Raw genomic sequence first — 19,425 nt, forward strand, 5'->3', positions numbered from 1 at the left:
CATTTTCCCCATCGCCACAGAGCCAGGCTCCTTTTTCCCTAAAGCCATTAGTTCATTCAGCCAGATGTTTTCTTCGACCCCTGCCTTTACCTTGACTCGCTGGAAAGTAGGCCTCTCAAGCTGCTCGCAGGCAGTCTGGGGCTTGCTTCTCGGCGCTTTTCCCTAAGAAGAAGTGTCACCTGCAGTCAGAGCCACGGCAAGGCCGCCCCTCAGCCAGCTCTCTGCACCCCCTCGCGCTGCCAAGCATCGCGGCCTGCTGGCATGAGCGGGCGGCATCTGTGGTGTCCCCAGAGCTGTCTGGGACGTCCTGCTCACCCCTCATTTAGTCCTCGTAGCGTCCGTGGGCAGAAGCCCTTGGTGTCCCTTACGGACCTGGAGGCCGAGGCTCGGGGGAAGCGGCCTGTGTAAGGTCACACGCCCCGAGTGGCAGAGCCGGGGCCAGAGCCAGGTCTGCGCTTCCACCAGTTCACATCTGTAAGCTGCTGCCCACAGCCGCCCCCAGTGCCCAGAGCACTGCCAGCTCTGGGCGGCTTCTCGGTGGGCTCCCTCCCCCCTTCCCTTCATCAGGGTAAAGAATGCAGAAAAGCAGGTCACAAACTTAAGCTGTGAGCCCCTTGAGCGCCCTATCAGGCCTGGGCCCCCGAGAGTCTGGGAGTCGCTGGCGACCCCTGGCCTCTGCCACGCCAGGCTGGGGAGTGGGGTGCTGGCGGGCTCTGCAAAGAGCTCACCTCAAGGGCCCCTCCTCCCAGGACCCCTGGGCCACACGGGCTAGAGCCATGTAGGCGCCCGTGTCACCTCGAGTCTCCCCTGGGGCAGGCCTTGCCCCGTGTGGCTGCACAGAGCCCTGACCTTCCAGAACCCTCCTTCGTGGCTCCTATGGCACTCGCCCGCCGCCCAGCGCCTGCCACTCCTCTCCTCTGACCACAGAAGTCGCCGGTCAGCCCGTCTTGCCCCAGGGGCCGGCACTGTGCTGGCGTATTGCAGGCATGTAATATTCACAGCACAAGTGATGCACACGTCTGTGAAGGTGCCCTGTGACCTGGGCGCACCATGCCGCTTTCATGCAAAAGTCTTGGTGAGTGGGACAGGCGACCCTCACGGGCCTGCCAGGTTCGTGAGAGGACAGCGCCGTCTCCACGGCCTTGGCGGCCGGTGCAAAGTCCTGACAGCAGGGCCGCCGCTGCCTCCTCCACGGGCTCCCTATGTTTTTCCCCAAAGCCACGCTGAGCCCTGCCCTGCGCCAGGCCGGCTGAGTGCCCACGCTGCGGCCAGTGGCGGGCCAGGCCACAGGCGCCCAACCTGTGAGCTCACATGGACGGGCGGGGGTGGGGGGCAGTGAACAGGTAAAGAGACCTCAGGTGAGTGGAGTCAGGTCCACTCCAGTGAAAACAATGAAACCAATAACAATGTAGAATGTGAGGGGGCAGGGCAGCATGGCTGGGGTGCACCCAGTTACGTAAGACCCCCCATCTGGGCCTGCTGCGGGTTCTGCCAGGCCCGGCTCCACACTGGGAAGACAGGAAGGCGGGCGGCCTGGTGGAGGGGGCTGGAGCAGCCCGAGCTCGGGTCACTGCCTGCAGACTGCAGGTCAAGGCAGCTGCAGCGTTCACCCATGACGCCACCCTTTGAAAACCAGGGGTGGGGCTGGGGGGCAGGACTCACGCCAGGCCCGAGCAGACGGGCTGGGTGAGCAGGCCCAGGGCTCCGGGCGAGGACTTAGCATCTGCTCTGAAAACGGCTGGTGGATTCGGTGTCCGGGGCGAGGGAAAAGCGGAGTTGGGGCTCACGGCTCGCGTCTGCCTGGAGTTTCTGAGCAGCTCAGCGGCTGTGTCTGGGCTGGGGAGACCGGAGGGACCAGAGTGGGGGAGGCAGGCCAAGTGCCACCAAGTCCCACCAGCCGCCTGTGTGGGGACGTCTGGGTGGCATCCAGCCTGAGAGGCCGGGACAGAGTCTGGAGCCCCGCACTGGTCAAAAGCTGCAGATCTCAGCCTTTCCATCCAGCCAAGATTTTAGGAGCACCTGCCTGCGCCACATCAGGCCGGGAGCCCACAGGGTAGAGGCCGCCAGCCGCGGGGTGGAGGTTGCGAGCTCGGAATCTAGATCCATCACTTCCCGCGGGACTCAAGTGCATGCCTTTGCTTCTCCGGGCCTCTGCGGCCTCCTCTGTCGGTGGGGCCGATGCCGCGACGGGTCAGATAAGCCTTAAGAGTCACCCCCAGGGCCCTGAAACATGGCATGGACTTGGCAGATGTGAGTGACCTAATCATCGCCGTCCCAAGTCAAGAGCCCACAGTGAGCGCAGAGGCGCCATCCTGAGTGGTGGCGAGGCAGGCGCCAGCCAGGGCCAGGGGGGCTGCTCCCCACCCAGGCACTCCTGCCTCGCGCGCTGATGCCCCCACCCCCTGGAGTTTAGAGGGGCTCCAAGCCGCCTGCGCTGGTTCTGGGCAGCCTGGGGCCCAGGGTCACGGGCATTAGCGCCACTGCTCCCTGCTCCGGCACTGGGGCACACATCACCTTTCACAGCCTCAGTTTCCTTCTCCACAACATGGGCGTGACCCCTGGCGGTTAGGACGGTGGGGGGGGGGTTGCAGGTGACACAGGAGGCTCCAAGCCGTAGGAAAGGATCTAGGGAGACACCAACAGGGGCCCTGGCACAGTCGCACACTCGGGGGAGGGCAGGGGGCACCCAGATGCCCATGCGGCCCAGCGGCAACCTCTCCCCCCCGGGCAGCCAGGCTGGCAGCTGGAGACAGGGCGCACAGCTGCAGACAACGTGCGGCGCCCTGAACCCCCAATGAGGCGCGAGTCGCCTGTTTATTTGTCTTCGTACTTCAACAGCGCAAATGCATTTCTCGCTGGGAAAAAAACTGCTGATCATTTTAATGTAAAACTAAACAGCTTCGGACAGCCACACACTCACTCCGTAAACACCAATATTTTTTAAGGTAAACTCGAGAGGTTCCTTCCTGTTCTCTTTATTTACTCCTCATTCTTGGCCCACGTTCAGGTGCTAAACAGGCCTGGGAGGGGGCCCGCTGCTCCAGGGCAGGAGCACGCAGGACTCGGCCCCCCACCTCCCTGGGGTTTAGCTGGATGTGGTGTGTCTTTTAAAAGGGGCCACCACCTTCCCTAAGTGGGCACAGAACCTGCAGGTCCTGCTGTGGGGTGCAGAGGGCGGTTGACGAGACCCGTGTGTTTCGGGAGCGGAGCCACCTCCTACAGCCTCGAGCCTGCTGGCTCAGGATGGGGGCAGGAAAAGCCGTAGCAGTGGAGCTCCTTCCAGAAGCTTCTTGCAGAAGCAGCCTGCCAAAGGTGGGCCTGCGGTGAAAGGCACTGGGCCAGGAGCCCTGCTCCTTGAGCCACGACCTGCTGCGGCCTTAGGGAACTCCCTGCCTCTCTGTGCCTCAGTTTCCCCATCGTGTGCGACGTAAAGGAGGGGATTCAACTAGGGGTTCTCAACAGCAGCAGAACCCTGTATTCCAAACACACCCTTGCGGTGACCCTGGCACCCTGGCTGCAGCAGGAGGCAAGGCTGGCAGGAATGCGTGCCCTGCTCGCTCGCTGTGGAGTCTGGCCTCACCCCTGCAAGGTTCCTGGGGTGCTGGGAGTACCGGTTGGATCCCCTGGTCGGGCCCTGGTCCGAGCCTCCTCCCTTCGACACCTCATGATGCGGGCGAGGGGCTCAGGTCTGTCGCAGCCACCCTCGCTCCCTTGTCCCGACTGTCCCCCCTGCTATTCTGCCTGAACGCCTCTTCTCCGGGCCCGCCCCTAGCACTCTGTCTGGCCGACCCCAACTTGTCCCCGGGACTCAGCTCAGGCCCCTCCAGAAAGCCTTCCTGTGTTGCACCCTGTGCCGTGGGCACGCGCAGCCCCGGACTCTCCGACCCAGCGCTGAGCCCAGGGTGGCTGCTAGACTGTGGGGACGAGGGGAGCCCCCCACTGCCTCAGAGCTCCAGGAGCGCTGAGCGGCAGGCTGGTTTCCTCCCTCTCCCCGGCCAGCACAGCCTCGTTGTGTGAGGGGAGAGGGGCTGACCCTGACCGTCCTTACGCAGCTGACAGCAAAGTCACAGCCAGTCCCTGGGCCGCGCCCGCACTCCAGGCCTGGACGGTCCACAGCCTTCCCGGCAGCATGCAGGGCCGCAGCCTCCACGCCCACCCCTCCCGCGGCCCTGTGGCTGTCCCTTCGGGTCGGGGACGCAGCCCCCGTGAGGCGCCCTTCCCGTTGGCGGGACCAGGCTGAACTCTCGCCACCCCGTGCCCGCCCCACCTCTGTCTCGGTCCCCGTGGGGTGGCTGGGGAAGAAGTCGCGCTCTGTCCCGGGCAGGAGTGCCAAGTCCATAAACAGCAGAGAAAGCGCCGGGCTGGGAGGCCAGGCCCGGAGCAAACACATCCTTCCTGCTTGTTGTCCATGAGCCAAGGGCCCAGTCAGATCTCCAAGACAAAACAGAAAATAAGTGTCTTGTGAAGCCTCTTTAAAAATACCCAACCAAACAAAAAAGAATAAAATACAAATACTCCGCTGCCAAAACAGATGCCCCAGACCTGAGCGGGGCCGTGTGCCCCAGGCGGCACCGCAGACACCGGCGTCCCGAGTCCCCGTGGGGCATGTTGCCCGCGGCCCGGATGGCGCTCGGGGTCACCCAGGCGTGTGCTCAGCCACTGCATCTGGGCAGACGCCGCAGCGAGCCTCCCCCTCAGCACAGCCGGACAGACCCCGACTGTTTATAGTGGCCATTAGCCATCCTCCTGCCCCGGCGCCCCTCCCTGTCACCCACCGCGGCCCGACCACATGCAGCTGGAAATAGCCGAGCTGGCAGCGCCGCCGGGCCCCGCTGGCCCTCCGCGGCGGCGGGAGCCGAGCAGGCAGCAGCCCAGCTGCTTGGCTGGGGCTCATCTCCGCCGCCGCCGTCAGGGTGACAGGGGCCCGCGGCCGCCCGCCGCCACCACCACGGAGTCAGACGCCAGAGGGGTTATTCGGGACAAGCCCTGGTGGAGCGCCTCTGCGGGGGGTCGGGGGGGGCCTGGCGTCCTCAGCTGGCAGCTGCCCTCGTGGTTTGGGCTCTGCCCACCACTCTCGCCTGTCTCCGTCTAAATAGTGAGCCTGTCCGCGGCACCTTGAGCTCTGTGCTTCCCCCGCCTGGAGAGCCGCCCGCCCCCCGTGCTGTCCTGAGGGCCTGGTCCATCCGTCCCGCCGCGCCCCTGCCTGGTCCTCCCGGTGGAGTGACCAGCTCCCCACCCTGCACTTGGGCCCGCAGAGGAAGAAGCTCATCATGCAGAGTCTGTTTACTTATCCGCCTTCCACCTGAGGGGTCATTGCACAGAAGCACTCCTAGGAGTGGGCAGACCACTCTGGCCAGCGCGCCACCCGGCGGGCCGTGCCCTGGTGTCCCGGGTTCTCTGAGGCGTGGTCTGCCCAGCCACTTTCTGTGGCTGTGAGGTGGCGTTGATGCCTCCCCCACACACAATTTCCCCACCGTTGACACGTGAGCATGAAGGTGGACGTGGGGTTGTGGTCGAGGCCCTCGCCTGGGGCGCCGGGCAGCCGGTGATGCTGCGTGGAGTCGGGGCCGCTGCTGCAGCTCTCTAGTTGAAACAGCAGGAATGGCCAGGAGGAGAGACCCTAACCTCTGTCTAGCAGCTGCCTGAGCGCATGTCTTCCCAGCCAGGAGCCCTGATGTGGCAGGCGTGAGTCCCGCCCCAGGGAGCTAGGGGCAAGACACTGCCAACAACCGGCACTGGGGCAGGGTGATGAGTGAAAGGTCGCCAGGAAGGGGTGCAGTGGGGTGGCAGGAGGAAGGAACAGTAGCATGTGCAAAGCCTAGAGGCAGGACAGGCAGGGCCAGGTAGTAGGAAGGCTCAGGAGCAGACCGGGGTGTGTGACAAGGTGTCTCTGTCCTCAGAGCCAAGCTGCCAGTGCTGCCCACCTCCCCACCTGACACCTGAGCTGTATCCTCACGTGTAGGGATGCCAAGGTCGCCTGCGGCTGCATAGCAGGCACATCACAGGCTCAAGCACAGCCCCCAGCTTCCTTCCACAGCTGTCCGGCCCCCCTGCTGCTGCAGCCTCACCCTACACATCCACATACATACTACACATGTGTAGTAGCCTCACCCTGCACATACCCTATACATACCTGTGCAGACACATGTACAGGTGGGCATACACGCCCCCGCACCCCACCAACCACGCACCTTTCCCTGCACCAGGCTTGCGGTTCTCAAAGAGGGCCCTGCCTGGTCCTCCCCACCTGCCTGGTCTCCTCCCTGTCACACACGCTTCTTTCCTGCAGAGCTGACCCCAGTCAGTGGTTAATCTAATTGGCGTCCATCCACTCTCCCCTGAACGGGCAGCTCATGAGGCAGGCACTGACCTTGGTCCCCGAACTGCGTGATCGCGGAACGCCCCAGGACAGGCTCGTCGGGATGAGGCCGGGGGCAAGAGGTGACCCCTGATGAGGCAGCGGCTCCTGCCAGCCCACGCCAGGGGGACGGCCAGGCGGTTGTGTGCAGATCCAGCAGGGTGTGAGGAGAAATAAAACCTCGCCCCACTGAGGGAACCCACCTCTGGCATCATCTGGAAGAAATACAGCAGATCCTTGATTGCTGTGGTTTCATTCGGCGGCATCTCACCGCACCCGTCTCAGTGATGAGAATCAAGGCCTCAGCCCGGACGTCGAGCAAAACGGCCTCATTCAAGGGCCTCATTCAAGGGCCTGCTCTCCTTACAGTTGTCTCACTTCATGTTACACAGTTGGGGGAGGCTCGGGAGGGGGTCAGAGTCCTCTGGGACGGCCCCAGGACCTGTGTTGGGGTGTGGGAGCCCGCCTCCCGGGGAGCATGAGGACATCTGCTCCTGCTCCACGCCAGTCTCTCCACAGCCCCACTGTGCTCCCTCCTGGCCAGGTCGGCAGGCCCTGACCCCAGCCCTTCTCTGACCAGCTGCCCATCACCCCTGACGGGCGGTGACCTCTGCCCCGAGGACCGGCCGGGAGTGGAGCGCCCTCCCCAGGCACATGGCGCAGCTACCGGCACCACCACACAACCTCGGGCCGTGTGCCCGGGGCCACACTCAAGACCGACCCAGCCCTGGTCTCGGGGACTCTGCTCCCCGGGGAGACGGAGAGGCAGGGCCAGGAGGTGGAGCCAGTGGTCAGGGACTGAGGTCTGAAAGGGGAGCTGGTGGGCAGAGACCGGGCAGCGAAACAGCAAGGTGGCCGTGGCCCCCAGGTGACATGGTCAGTGAGCGGGGAGGAGCCTGGCAGAGTCGCGCTCTTGGGTAGTTTTATTGACGTTGCAAGGAAGCCTTTGGAGGCCCCCGGGCAGGGGCCGGGCCCCTCCGGGGCGCTGAGATGGGGTGAGATGGCGCTCAGTGTTGTTCTGTGTGTTCTGCTGTCGTGGGCAGAGGAGTTAGGAATTCCTGGTGGGCCAGGTTAGGGTCATCCTGCCATGGGAAGTCCAGGTGCAGGCGCCTGGCAGCCAGAAGGGCGGACAGGCTGAGCGGTGGGGTGGGCAGCACTGGCGAATGGTAGCCGGGAAAGGCTTGGAGAGGGAAGAGAGCCCGAGGGGAGTCCTGGCCTCCCTGGCCTGTCTCACAGGTGCTCCGAGCTCCCTCCAAACCGGAGGACGTGTTCGCCAGGCACGTGGCTGGGCTCAGGTAGGAGGGTCACAAAGCACCAAAACATCCAGTAAAGAGACATGGATCCATCAGTGTGCAAAGGACGTGAACAAACAAGCACATGAAAAGATGCTCAATGTCATTAGTTAGGGAAATGCAAATCAAAACCATAATGAGATACCACTTCACACCCACGAAGATGGTTATAATTAAAAACAAAACAAAACAAAACAAAAAAAAAACAATGGAAAATAACAAAGCACTAGAGAAACTGGAGACCTTGCATTTTGCTGATGGGAGTGTAAAGCAGTGTGGAGCCAGGGTAGAAAACAATCTGGCAGCTCCTTCGAAAGTCAAACAAACATCAAGTAACCACATGACCCAAAATACCACAATTAGGTGTATACCCAAGAGTCCAAAGTGTTCGCTCAAAATCAGGTGCACCCCTGTTCACCAGCAGTTTTATCCACAACAGCAGAAGAGTGGTGACAACCCAAGTGTTCATTGGCTGGTGAATACACAAGACATGGATTAGATGTGCGGTGGAATATTATACGGCCATGAAAAGGCAACGTACTCACACCTGTTCCCACAGGAATGTCATTGACCACTCGATGCGTGAAGCCAGGCACAAAAGCCCACACATTGGATGATGCCACTTACAGGAAATGCCCAGAGGAGGCAAATCTGTGGACAGAAGGTCACTTAGCACATGCCAGGGGTTGGGGGAGGGACAGGAACAATTGGGACTGGTTGATCGTGGGTACAAGGCTTCTTTTGGGGGTGAGGGAATTGTTCTGGAATTAGATGGAGGTGATGTCTTCTTGACCTTGTGACCAACTACTCCACAAAGTGTGTGTGTCCTCTCAGGTGGTGATTCTATGGGCTGTGAGTGGTATCTCAACCAGACCAGACCCTGGGAATAATGAGAGCTGGCGGGCACCGAGCATGAGAGGACAGGGCCTGTCCCCGCCCCAAGCAGGTCTGGGTCCCTGAGAGCAGGTGACCCGGCCTCATTCAAGGGCCTGCTCACCTTACAGTTGTCTCACTTCACGTTACACAGTTGTGGGGAGGCTCGGGAGGTGGGCAGAGTCCTCTGGGATGGCCCCAGGACCTCTGACAGGAGGGACAATTCCAGAAGCTGAAGCTGCTTGGAGACAGGAAGTGCGAGGCGAGACTGCGTGCTCCCTGCTCCCGACGTGGAGGCTCCGTGACGTCCCTGAGCTCATGCCGGTGCTCACATGGGCACCGTGGCTTCGTCCTGCAGGTGCCAGCCGCTGTACCAAGTGCTTTTCCTCTAATTTTTCTTGATTCCCCAAACAACTTCAGCTCCTGTCATTGTCCCTGTTTTCTAGAGAAGGAAACAAGACCCGAAACAGTTGCACGGCCCACCCAAGGTCACAGCAGGTTGCTCACTGCCTTTTGTGCCCTGGTTGGTATGGCCGGCAGAATAGGAACCAGAACCAGAACCCGCTGATGGTCACAGAGACGCATCATGTGACTGATGATCAGAACGAGCTTGCAGCAGCCAAGCCAGGCAGCAAACCTGGGGTCTTTGGGACACCCGGAGCTGCCTGGCCAGGGCTAGGGGTCCTGGGCAGCAGCTGGCCTCGAGGCGGGGCCCAGGTGATGGCTGCAGTGACCCCCTGAAGGCCTCACACCTAGCAGAGCGAGCCTTCCGCTGGGCTGGCCCTTCGGGCTGGCCTTGTGCAAGGCCAGAGACCCCGCTCCTGTGCCTCGGCGAGGCTCGGCGTCAGCAAGGCTGTGGAGGGAGAGCTGTGCCTCCTGCACAAAGGCCACCTGCTGGGGAGCCGGGACCCCCAGAGCCAGCCCAGGGGGCCTTCAAGAGGAGCCTGCAGGCCCGTGACCCACCGTGCCCGCGCCTGCACCTCCAGCAGCCCTGGCAGTGTCCTGGGTCTGGGGGAACCCAGGCCCCAGAGCTCGAAAACCCGTCTGTGCTTTACCCCAAATCTAATCCATCTGGTTCTCATTTATTTACACTTAACTCATCAAATGCGATTTTGCAACAGCCGCTGGATAGCCACGAGGCTTTTTGCTAAGCCTGCCTCCTGAGGAGCTGGGGGAGGGCGGCCCCGCCCTCGGGGACCAGGAGGAGCTCTCAGGGCGGGAGGTCAAGTTCGGTCCCCAGGCTGGGCGGGGCCTCTGCCTGGGCTTCTGGACCCCCGGCTGGGGGCTGGGCTGCCTAGAGAGCACAGGCGGCCTGACACACAGTAGGCTCTTGGCTGCCAGGAAGCCTGGGTGGGTCCGGGCAGAACATAGAGTCTCTGTTTCAAATCGTGAAACGTTCGTGGGAAACACAACGCCACCAAAGCTGGGTCCAGAGGTAATTTTCAGTTGTTATAAATAACCCAGAACCTGGATTCTGGTCCGGAGGAGGACAAACAGCCAGCTTTTAATGAAAACAAACAGCAACACCTTGGGCCAAAAGTAGGCCTCGCGGCCAGACCGCAGTCCTGCGGGGCTCTCGGAAGCCGGTCCGCCCGCCTGTTGCTGTGGGCTCCCGAGGCTCCTGGCTGGCACCCTCGTGGGCCCGGACACCACCTTTGATGCCAAACCGCTGTGCCCCGATCCTGCCAGCCATCGTCACAGTGGCCACAGGGAACGGGAGGGAGAGGCAGGCGCCAGAGGCCCAGAGCAGCAGGGAAACCTGCGGGCAGGGAGAGGCTGTGCCCGGCAGGAGGTGGCCCACGGTGGGGACAGTCGACTGGCAACCACTTGCACATGGGGGTTGGGGGGACAGGTGAGGTGGGGGCTTCAAGGACAAGCACTTCTCAGTCCTGGGGGCTGGGGCAAGGGGAGGGCAGACACCCAGCTGGGGGGAGCCTCAGGCCAGGGAGCAGCCTTTGGGGACCTTCGGCCACGTGTCCGCAAGCCCAGACCACGCTGGAGTGATCTGTTTTGAAGGGAGTCTCCCAGCCCCCCAGCCAAGGGCTCCCTGAGGCCAGGACTTCCCACAGCTCAGCTTCCTTGCCCTCCCCAGCACCCCTGCCTGCACCCCACCCCTGGCCAGAAGAATGAGGGGTTCCATCAGTCACTGGCACCGAAGAGCATCTGTGTGTGGAGGGGGAAAGCCCTCGCCGTGGAGGCTGCAGGCCGGTGCCTCCCAGAGGGCCCGGCCACCCATGGCGGGGGCAGGCGGGACCTTGGGCTTGGTCCTCCCTCCACACTGCATCCTCCGCTCTCCTGTTGCCAATTAGAAGGGCATCCCGTCCCGAGAGGAGCCTCCTGGAGCCTGCCCCCGAGGCGCGGGGCCTCCGCTGGGCTTTGTAACTAAGTCCTTGTGTTGAGGAGTTCCCTGCCTTCTGGGAACATTCAGCAGTGGCCATAAATAAAGATGAGGGACCAGGAGCTGCCAGCAGGGTTCAGAGGCAGAGCACTCCCCACCCCGGGGCCGCGCGAGTCGGCGGCTCATGGATTGGAAACAGCTTTCCGGCCCTTGCACGTGGCTCAGCCCGCACCCCGGCCTCGGTGACCCTCAGGCCGCGGGGGGCCATGGAGCTGCTGCCCGTGTGCTGTGCTGGGCCTGGCCAGGGCCTCCGGGGAGCCCAGCCTGACCCCGGCCAGTAGGCAGCACCGCACAGGCCCCGGTGGATCCTGTTGGAGGGCAGCATCACGCGGTGAGGGCTCACGTGGGGTCTCAGGCTTTCATGCAACCGCTGGAGAAGTTGGTGAAGGCCACAGGCCACCGTGACGGTGATTCCCTACCTGGGGGGGCTATTTGGACCAGAGGGGAGAAAGGGTACGGAGGGGGCAGCCCCCCTCCCTCCGGCTTCATCGCCAGGCTTTATCATTTGGGAACTGGGACAAGAAATGTTTACATGACCTGGCGTTTGTTTCGAATTATTCATCAGTGTTGGCGAGTCCTGCTCCTCTCTGTAAACAGCTCTGTCCCGGCAGCGCTCCGCCAGCGCGCTGAGGGCTAGAGACGCCTTCCGTCAAGCACCCCTCGGTCCCCACTCCTAGTGAGGTGAGGAGATGGGCCAGGCCACGGCTGAGGAGCTCGTCTGTATTGGGGCCGCGTTTCCACACCGGGATTCAGCATTCGAGGGCCTGGAGTGGGAACCTCTCCCGGGGCTGGGGAGCTGCGTGCCAGGCGCAGGCAGAGACCCGGGGTCCACGGAAGAACGCGCCTGGCAGGGGCCTGGGCAGCCAGGGGCGCTCGAGGTCCTACCAGTGTGCACCAGCTCTGGGCCCAGGGGCCTCCGGGGCAGGCCGGGCCTGCAGGACCTTCCTCACTCTGCGTGGCAGGCAGGCTCCGGCTCTGCGTGGGCAGCAGGGCTCACGAGCTTACACGTGGGGCAAGCCCGCTCGAACTCCTGTTCAAAGTGGCCACTTCTTCCTGGCACTCATCCCAGTGCACTGGCGTGGCCCACAGCAAGGGGCCCGAGGCACGGGCCTACGAACTGGGCGGCGGGCTCGGGCCTGCCTTGGTCTGAGCTGCGGCGTGACTTTGGTCAAGTGAGTTCACCTCTGTGCTTCGGTGTCCCGTGTGTTAATGGAGGCAGAGGCCTGCCCTGTGGCCCAGGGTGGCTGCGAGGATCGCGCGAATCGACATTCGTGAGGCTTGCAGACCCTGGAGGGAGGAGAGCTTGGGCTGTGACCGGTCGGCGGACCCTGTGGCTTGGCTCGTGGTCCAGTGCAGCCAGGAGATAGACCCCGAGGCGAGGCGGACCCGCGGGGATGTGGCGGGAGACAGGCCTTGCAAGTGATCCCTCTCCAGCCTTCCCCGCTGCCTCCGCCCCCCAGGCCCCCCAGCAGGCTTCTCTCAGCAAGGGACACCTTTAGCTGTCGGCGCTGCCGGCTTTCAGAGCCCCGCGCTCTGCCTCCCTCCTGGCGACCGCAGAGCTGACATGTGAGCTCGCCAGAGAATAATGACCTGCTCGCTGCGGCTCAAAGCAGCCAGCCGGGGGCCCCTCCAGTGGCGAAGTGGCCTGTGCCCCCCGGCCCGGGCAGGACCCAGGTGACACGGGGCGGAGCAGCGTCCTCCGGTGCATGCAGCCAACTCCACTGATCCTTTACCTTCCCGCGCCCTCGCTCCAGCAGCGAAGATGACCCGGTGAGAAGGAATAATCAAAAAAACTCAATGCCAGAGCGAGTGTGTGCATGTGCGTGTGCACGTGTGTGTGTGTGTGTGTGTGTGTGTGTGTGTTGGGGATTGGCTAGAAGCCCCCAGTAGCTCCGGTTGCCTGTGTGGTTTCATGTATTTGCCTATTAAGTGACAGAGCAGACATGGCGTGGGGGGACGGAGCCCTTCCTCCATTAAAGGGGCTGGCAGTGCGGGGTGGTGACTTGGTCATCGAAACACGCTGCCCCGTGTGGACCCAGAGCCTCTCTCCAGCCAGCGGCGCCCTCTGTGCCAGCAGCCTCTGGCCAAAGTGAGTGCGGGCCCCGGGGCCTCTTCTCCGGAGACAAGCTGGAGAGACCGCGTGGCCGCTGGGTCAGTCAGAGGTCAGGGCCCTACAAAACCTGCCAGCTCCCTGGGCTTTTGAAACCTATTTGCAAAGCAGCAAGCCCGGAGGAGGGGTGCCGGTGCCAGGCCCCCCGTCCCGGCCTCCAAACTGCAGGGCCTGTGCTGCTGGGTGTGAGTCCCGGTGTGGGTGATGGGAGAGGGCGTGCTGGAGTTCGGCTGGCGCGGCTCTGCAGGGGGCTCTGGCCAGGCTGGGGGAACAGTAGCCACTGAGAGACAGTCCAGGTCAGGAGTCAGGCCTCCAGGTTCAAACCCTGCCTCGGTGGGAGCCTGGACAGGTGACTGCCTGGCGTGCCTCAGTCTCTCATCCATCAAATGGGCAAATTCCTGGGTCTGACTTCCAGAGTTGCTGTGGGGGTCACAGTAGTGGACACAGGTGAGAGATGCTTAGAGCAGGGCCGGGCACAGGAGGTCAGCGGTGCAGCCTTTGGAGCTGTCGGTGGAGGACTGCTTTGGAGCACCATGTGGTGTCTGGGGAGCACTGCCGGGGAGCATCTCTGCAGGCAGCTGCTGGAGCCCAGCCCTGGGGAGCACCTTGCAGGCCGTCGCCCCAGGCCTGCTCCATGAGGCCCTTTCCATGCAGGCTGCTGTCCCGCCAGCCCATGGCGCCTCGCTCGCAGGGAGTGACTTCTCTCCTTCCTCCCTCCGGCAGATGTGGACGAGTGCCAGGACAACAACGGCGGCTGCCAGCAGATCTGCGTCAATGCCATGGGCAGCTACGAGTGTCAGTGCCACAGTGGCTTTTTCCTCAGCGACAACCAACACACCTGCATCCACCGCTCCAACGGTGAGTGTGGCTGCGTGGCCCGGCTCCCCCCGCCCGGACCCCCTTCTCCGTCTTGATTCTGGGGCTCAGCACTGCTTTGTGCTCCTGGTGTGGCCTGTGCATGCGGCCTCTCCTGCCTCCCCACTGCTGCCACTCCAGGGCGCTGGTGCTCCTGGTGCTTCTACGCAGCGGAGAGCAGGGCCACAGATGGGCGTGGGGCCAGAATGCTGCCCTTCTGGGCTGGGGCTGGCTGGGCCAGGAGTGGTGCACCGGTCTCTGTGGCCCTTCTCCAAGAGGTTGGAGGCCCGAGTGCCAGCTTCTCGGTCCCGTGAGCCTGGTTGCACCCCTGGCATGTTCGGGATCACCAGCCAGCCCAGGAGCCTGTGCTGCCCCCTGGAGGCCAGGTGGGATGGCCGCAGCCTGGGCGACCTAGGGGCTGCCCCCGCCCCAGCAGGCTGGCTGGAGACAGCCTCAGGCTGGGACACACCTGGCCGCCTGCTGAGCCCAGCAGGTGTGGGTCCTTGGTGCCAGGGCAGGGGGCCAGAGTGTGGGCCAAAAGCACCAGGCCGGTGAGGCAGAACAGAGTTGTCAGGAGACCGGGACACACTTGGCTTCCAGGCAGAGGGAACAGCATTTCTAAAGGCCTCGGGGCAGGCTTCCTGCATGGACACGGGAGGTCCAGGCGGCTGCCGTCCACACTGTCGAGAGAGCAGATGGAGAGCGAGGAGGACTGGGCAGTCCCGCGGCCCCAGCCTGAGCCCCTCCCCACCGCCGACATTTGATGAGGGGCGCCAAGGAGGAGCCCCGTCTATGGCACCAGCCAGAGGCCAAGGTGGCTGGCTCCGACGGGCCGGCGCTGGGTGTTGGGTCAGCACTCCGAGGTGGCCCCGCTCTGCCTCACACCAGCCGGGAGCCTTTCCTCATCCACAGCATGGGGTGAGCCGGCAGGGTCTGTGGGGCAAGAAAGAGATCCTGGGTGTAGACAGCCAGAGTCCCCCAGAGCTCTCGGGGGCTGTGAGGCGGGACTTGAGTCACGGTTGCTCTTTGGAAGCAAGTCCTGGGAATGAGAAGAGGAAAAAGGCTTAGAAAGTACAAAGCCCGCAGTGTCAGCAGAGCCTCTGTCGTGGGCTCCCAAGAGCGCTGGATCACGCACGCCCGGGTGCCCCGGGAAGGACAGCGAGGACACGCCCCGGGGCTCCCTGGCGCCGGCCCCAGAGGCCTCGGCCGGACTTACCCAAACGCCCCCACCGGGGCCCCCTTGGATGACCCCAGCCGCGGGGCTGTGGGGCCAGGCTGCCCAGGATGGGCGCCCACGTCAAGTTTCCTAAGCAGCTGTGGGAAGGAGCCCTGCCTTCCCTGGGAGAGGGGGTGCCGGAGAGCCAGCGGGGAGCCCTGAAGGCCGGGGTGGCTGCGCCTCTCGGCCAGGGCATGGGTGCAGTTCCCACAGCAGGACTCCGGGGCAGTTGTGAGGCCCTGGTTGGAAGGAGGGTGTGCAGGATGGGGAGCCAGCGCCCCCGGGATGGCAGCGGGGTCCACTTGAACAAGCCCCTTAGTTTGTCCAGCTAAGGCACTGCAGAGCAAGCCCCGCCGGCAGAGGAGCAGGCTGGGAGGTCATGTGGGGAGCAGCGGCGGAGCACTGGGGTCACCTGGTCACTCCGAGCCACACACGGTCCCTCAGAGCAACCTGGCCAGGTCAGTGTGTTAGGACCTAGTGACCGGTGAGGACGCCGAGACCCAGTCAAGCCAGGAGCCCTGAGGTCACACCACAGGGAAGTGGCAGAGCCAAGACTCCAGCCCAGGTGACCAGTGGAGGCCAGCGAGGAAAGAAATCAGGCATTGGGACAGAGTGGACGGAGCTGGAGGCCTCTGGGCATGTCCATGGCCGCTGCTGCAGCCTGGCCGGGAAGCTTCCATTCAACTGGAAGGAAACAGCGTGGCAGCGCCCGAGAGCCGCCCCAGCAGCAGAGCTGCCTGCTCCGGTCACTCCTCAGCTGGACCGGCCAGGCTGGGGCGCTGGGGCAGGATGTGAGGTGGGCCGGCTCTCCCAGCCCTGCCTGCTACAGACCAGGTGGGGGGAGATTTATGGGGCTGCAGGAGAAGGCCTGTCCGGACCCCGTGCAGTCCGGAACGGCCCTCGAGGTGGGGACGATAAATCCAGCCCATTATTTTTTATGAGCCTCCCGCCCCATAAACAGCTCTTCTGGCGGCTGAGCCCAGCTTCACGCCCTACTCCTGGCCTGGCCTCCAGCCAGGCCCAGCCAGAAAGCCCTACTGGGGACCCCACGACTTACTTCAAGTCTCCCCCAGGCTGCAGAACCCTCCGGCCTCCCAGAGTGGACAGTGCAGGGCAGAGGGCGAGCTCCAGACCATGGAGTAGGTGGCCCTGGCCCTGGTGGCCCTCTTGGCCCCGAGTCCTGGGGCCTCGGCCTCTCACCTGTGAAATGGGCCCCTTTATAGGACGTCTCTGCGGATCCGAATGGGCTCACATGCCCTGAGGGGAGCTAGGGCCAAGCACTTGACAAGAGTGACTGGGTACTGAGGACAGTCTGGGGGCAGCAACAAGGGGGCGAGAGGACAGAGGCTGAGCAATCCCTGGTGAGTAGGTAGCAGGACCAGGACTTGAACCCAGGTCCGACTGACCCCTCGGGCCAAAGAGAACCAGTGACGTGTGGATGGAGGGGTGGGAGCAGGGGTTGGGGTGCAGACCTGGAGCCCCTGTGGCACAGGGCCGGGGCTGTCCCCTCTGGCTGAGTTAGTGCAGCAGCTGCTTCCCCTGCAGGGGACCTCCAGCCCCCCCAGGCAGAGCTGATGGGCCGCCCCACTGGGTCGGCCTGGCTTGTTCCCTCCCCTCCCTCCCTGCACTGTCCCCAGGGTCTGCTCAGCCCCAAGTGAGGAGCAAGGGCCTCTGCATCCTGGTGTCGGCGTGGGGTCCGGTAGGGGAGCCGCAGGGCCAGTCTGCGGGCACAGGTGCCTACAACTGACCGCTGTTTTAGCAGAAGCCCAGGAAAGGCCTAGTGATGCGTCTGAGGTCACCTACCGTGTTGGTGGCAGAGCTGGGACTTGCCTCCTGGCCAGAGCCTGTCCCGGACACTGCAGCCGCAGCGAGCTCCCACCCCGGTCTCTGAGCTCAGGACCCAGCACAGCACCGGCTGTGCAGACACAGGCCTTGGCTCAGAGGCCACTAGGCAGAGGCCTGGTTAGCAGGAGGCCTGGTTAGCGTGGGCGTCGTGGCTAATCTGGAGCCTGAGGCCCTCCCCAGCCTCTGGGCGCGCTGTCCTGCTGCCACCGGCCTCAGGCCCGATCTCCCACCCTACCGCCCCGAGCCACAGCATTTCTGGGCCTCGCCCTGGCCAGCCCACGGCCACCTGAAGCTTCACAGGACCCCCTCCTCGGCCTCGGCCCCTGAGCTGGGCCCTCGTCTTCAGCTCCCAGAGCCCCCTGGCTCGGGACAGCCTCCCCAGGAAGAGTCCTCCCCCTGCTCCATCCAAATGCATCATCTTGTCTCCCCCAAACCCTTTCTTCCCAGGGGACCCCGTCAGCAAGGGGTGCAGCACTTGGCGCTGCCCTGGACCTGAACCCCTCCTGGCTCCCCACTTCCCGTCACGACCCCCACACGCCCCTGCCTCCCCCTCCTGCAGCCTGCGTGTCCTCTCCCGGCCCAAGCCTGCCGTCCCTCCAGCGCCAGACCTCACCCTCTTGGCCTCCCGGCCCTCAGGTGGGGCCCGTCCCGCCCTCCCCTCCACCTGCTTGTTCTCCATCACCAGGGAGCCCGTTTGGTGCCCTTGACCTATGACCTGTGCTGCTTCCTCTGCCTGAGGCCAGTCCCTGTCCCCTCCCTCCCCTCCTCCTGGCGGAGCTGCCCTGACTCTCCACGTGCCCCCAGAGCCTCCGCTGTGCCCGCACTGAGAGGTGCCAACGACCACACAGGGAGGCTGCGGTGCGGGTGAGGGGGGATGGCCTGAGTTGTGGCAGTGACCCCCCCACCCCCGGGTGTCGTGCCCCCTGCCAAGCAGCCTGCAGCTGCTGGGAAGATTCTCCGGGGCTGCAGTTTGGCGCGTTCCGTGGGTGCCCCCATGCCAGGCTGGCCGGGTGTGTCCTGCAGCCGCGTCCTGCAGCCTGCAGCTCTGGTGGGGCCTGTCCGACCGGAGGGCCCAAGTCTGTCAGCCTCCTCGGCTTCTGCCACTGTGACCCTCCCTGCTGCCCCCAAATCCCAACCCCTGGTTCCCCAGGGCACACCCACAGTGGCTCACCTACTGTGCACCCACACATTTACTGAGTAAAGTGGCAAAACCCGGCAGCCTGGTCAAGTCAGAATAAACTGCAGTCGGCTCATCTCTCCTGCACACGAGCTCTCAGGAAAGGGAGAGGCACTTGGCATTTATTGAGCGCCTACTATATACCACTCCCTGATGCCCTTTAACCCTCAAGGGACTCGGGGAAGTAACAGCTGCTGCCCCGCCGGGCTGGTGAGGATGTGGGCCTGGGGTGGGCCCCCGGCTCAGGAGCAGGGCTGGTGGGAGCACAGGCTCAGCTGTAGTTGGGGTGCCAGCTGGTGCTGGGGACCCTTCTCGTCCTCGGGGTCTCCCCTGCTAGTGCTCCCCCGTGTCCCCACTAGCTCGCCAGGGAAACACCCACGATGCCACCAAGTGGACCTTCCCACACCTGGGCTCCCTCCGGCTGGCACCCGGCGAGAGGTGGTCCAGGCCAGGGCTTGGGCCTGCCCGGGCTGCTGCCTGCGCTTCCTTTGGGATTCCTGCGGGGGAGGACGGGTCTGCCCGTGAGCCACAGGGCTCCTGTCAAACATGGGTGTCAGATAGTCAAGGAATACCTCTCCCGTGCACATCTGCCCTGCCGGCCGGGGCATGCTTGTGCCGGGATGGCCCCTGAGGGCCGGCTGCCTGGCTTGGACGAGCTGGTGGTGACGCCTAGTGACCAGCCTGGGAACTTCAGGGGGGAGGCTTGGCCCTCGAGGGGCTGGGGGCGGCAGAGTTGTGCTCCTCCGCATTTTGAGGGGGCACTTGGGGACCCTGAGCTGAAGCCCATCACCTCCCTACTGCGTTTGTTTTTTTTTTTAAAGATTTATTTATTTATACAAGCACTGGGCACAGTCAGAAGCGCGGGAGGGTGAGAGAATTCACCAGAGCCAGAGCAGGGAGCAGAGCAGGCAGAAGGACCGAAGGACACTGCTGAGGGGAGCAGCGGGCGGCAGGAGAGGTCTGCGCGCCATGTGGGACCCTCCTCTGGTGGCCGGGGAGCAGCCGGGGATCGAACCGGCGCCGCAGAGGCCGCGGGCAGCTTCGCAACCCAGCGCTCAACCGCTGCGCCCCCGGGGAGGCCCTCCCTACTGCGCTTTAACCGTCTTACAGAAGAGTTTGTCTCCCCACTTCACAGGGGGAGCTGAGCAAGTTCCAAGGTGACACACTTCAAGGGGTTGAGATGGGGGCTGGAGCAGACTGGTGAATGGGAGTTGGGAAGATTGGGGGTTGGGGGCACTGGGCATAAGGACCCGGGGCCAGGGCGTGGGGAGCCAGGGGTGCTGGCCATCAGAAGCCACTGT

At 63.8% G+C, this 19,425-nt stretch overlaps 1 protein-coding gene across 3 annotated transcripts in view; it reads left to right on the top strand.

Annotated features, from left to right (window-relative positions):
• The window catches only part of SCUBE1 (signal peptide, CUB domain and EGF like domain containing 1), a gene marked incomplete at both ends in the record, with an annotated part of 78,836 nt that overhangs the window by 22,277 nt on the left and 37,134 nt on the right, over positions 1-19,425 (top strand). For all 3 annotated transcript variants that reach the window (XM_084256249.1, XM_084256250.1, XM_084256251.1), the window contains one exon: positions 13,755-13,889. In XM_084256249.1, the coding sequence (XP_084112375.1) occupies positions 13,755-13,889 (135 nt within the window). The remainder of the gene's footprint in view (positions 1-13,754; positions 13,890-19,425) is intronic.

The sequence above is a fragment of the Talpa europaea genome, assembly GCF_964194135.1.
Source record: "Talpa europaea genome assembly, chromosome: 15".
NCBI lineage: Eukaryota > Metazoa > Chordata > Mammalia > Eulipotyphla > Talpidae > Talpa > Talpa europaea.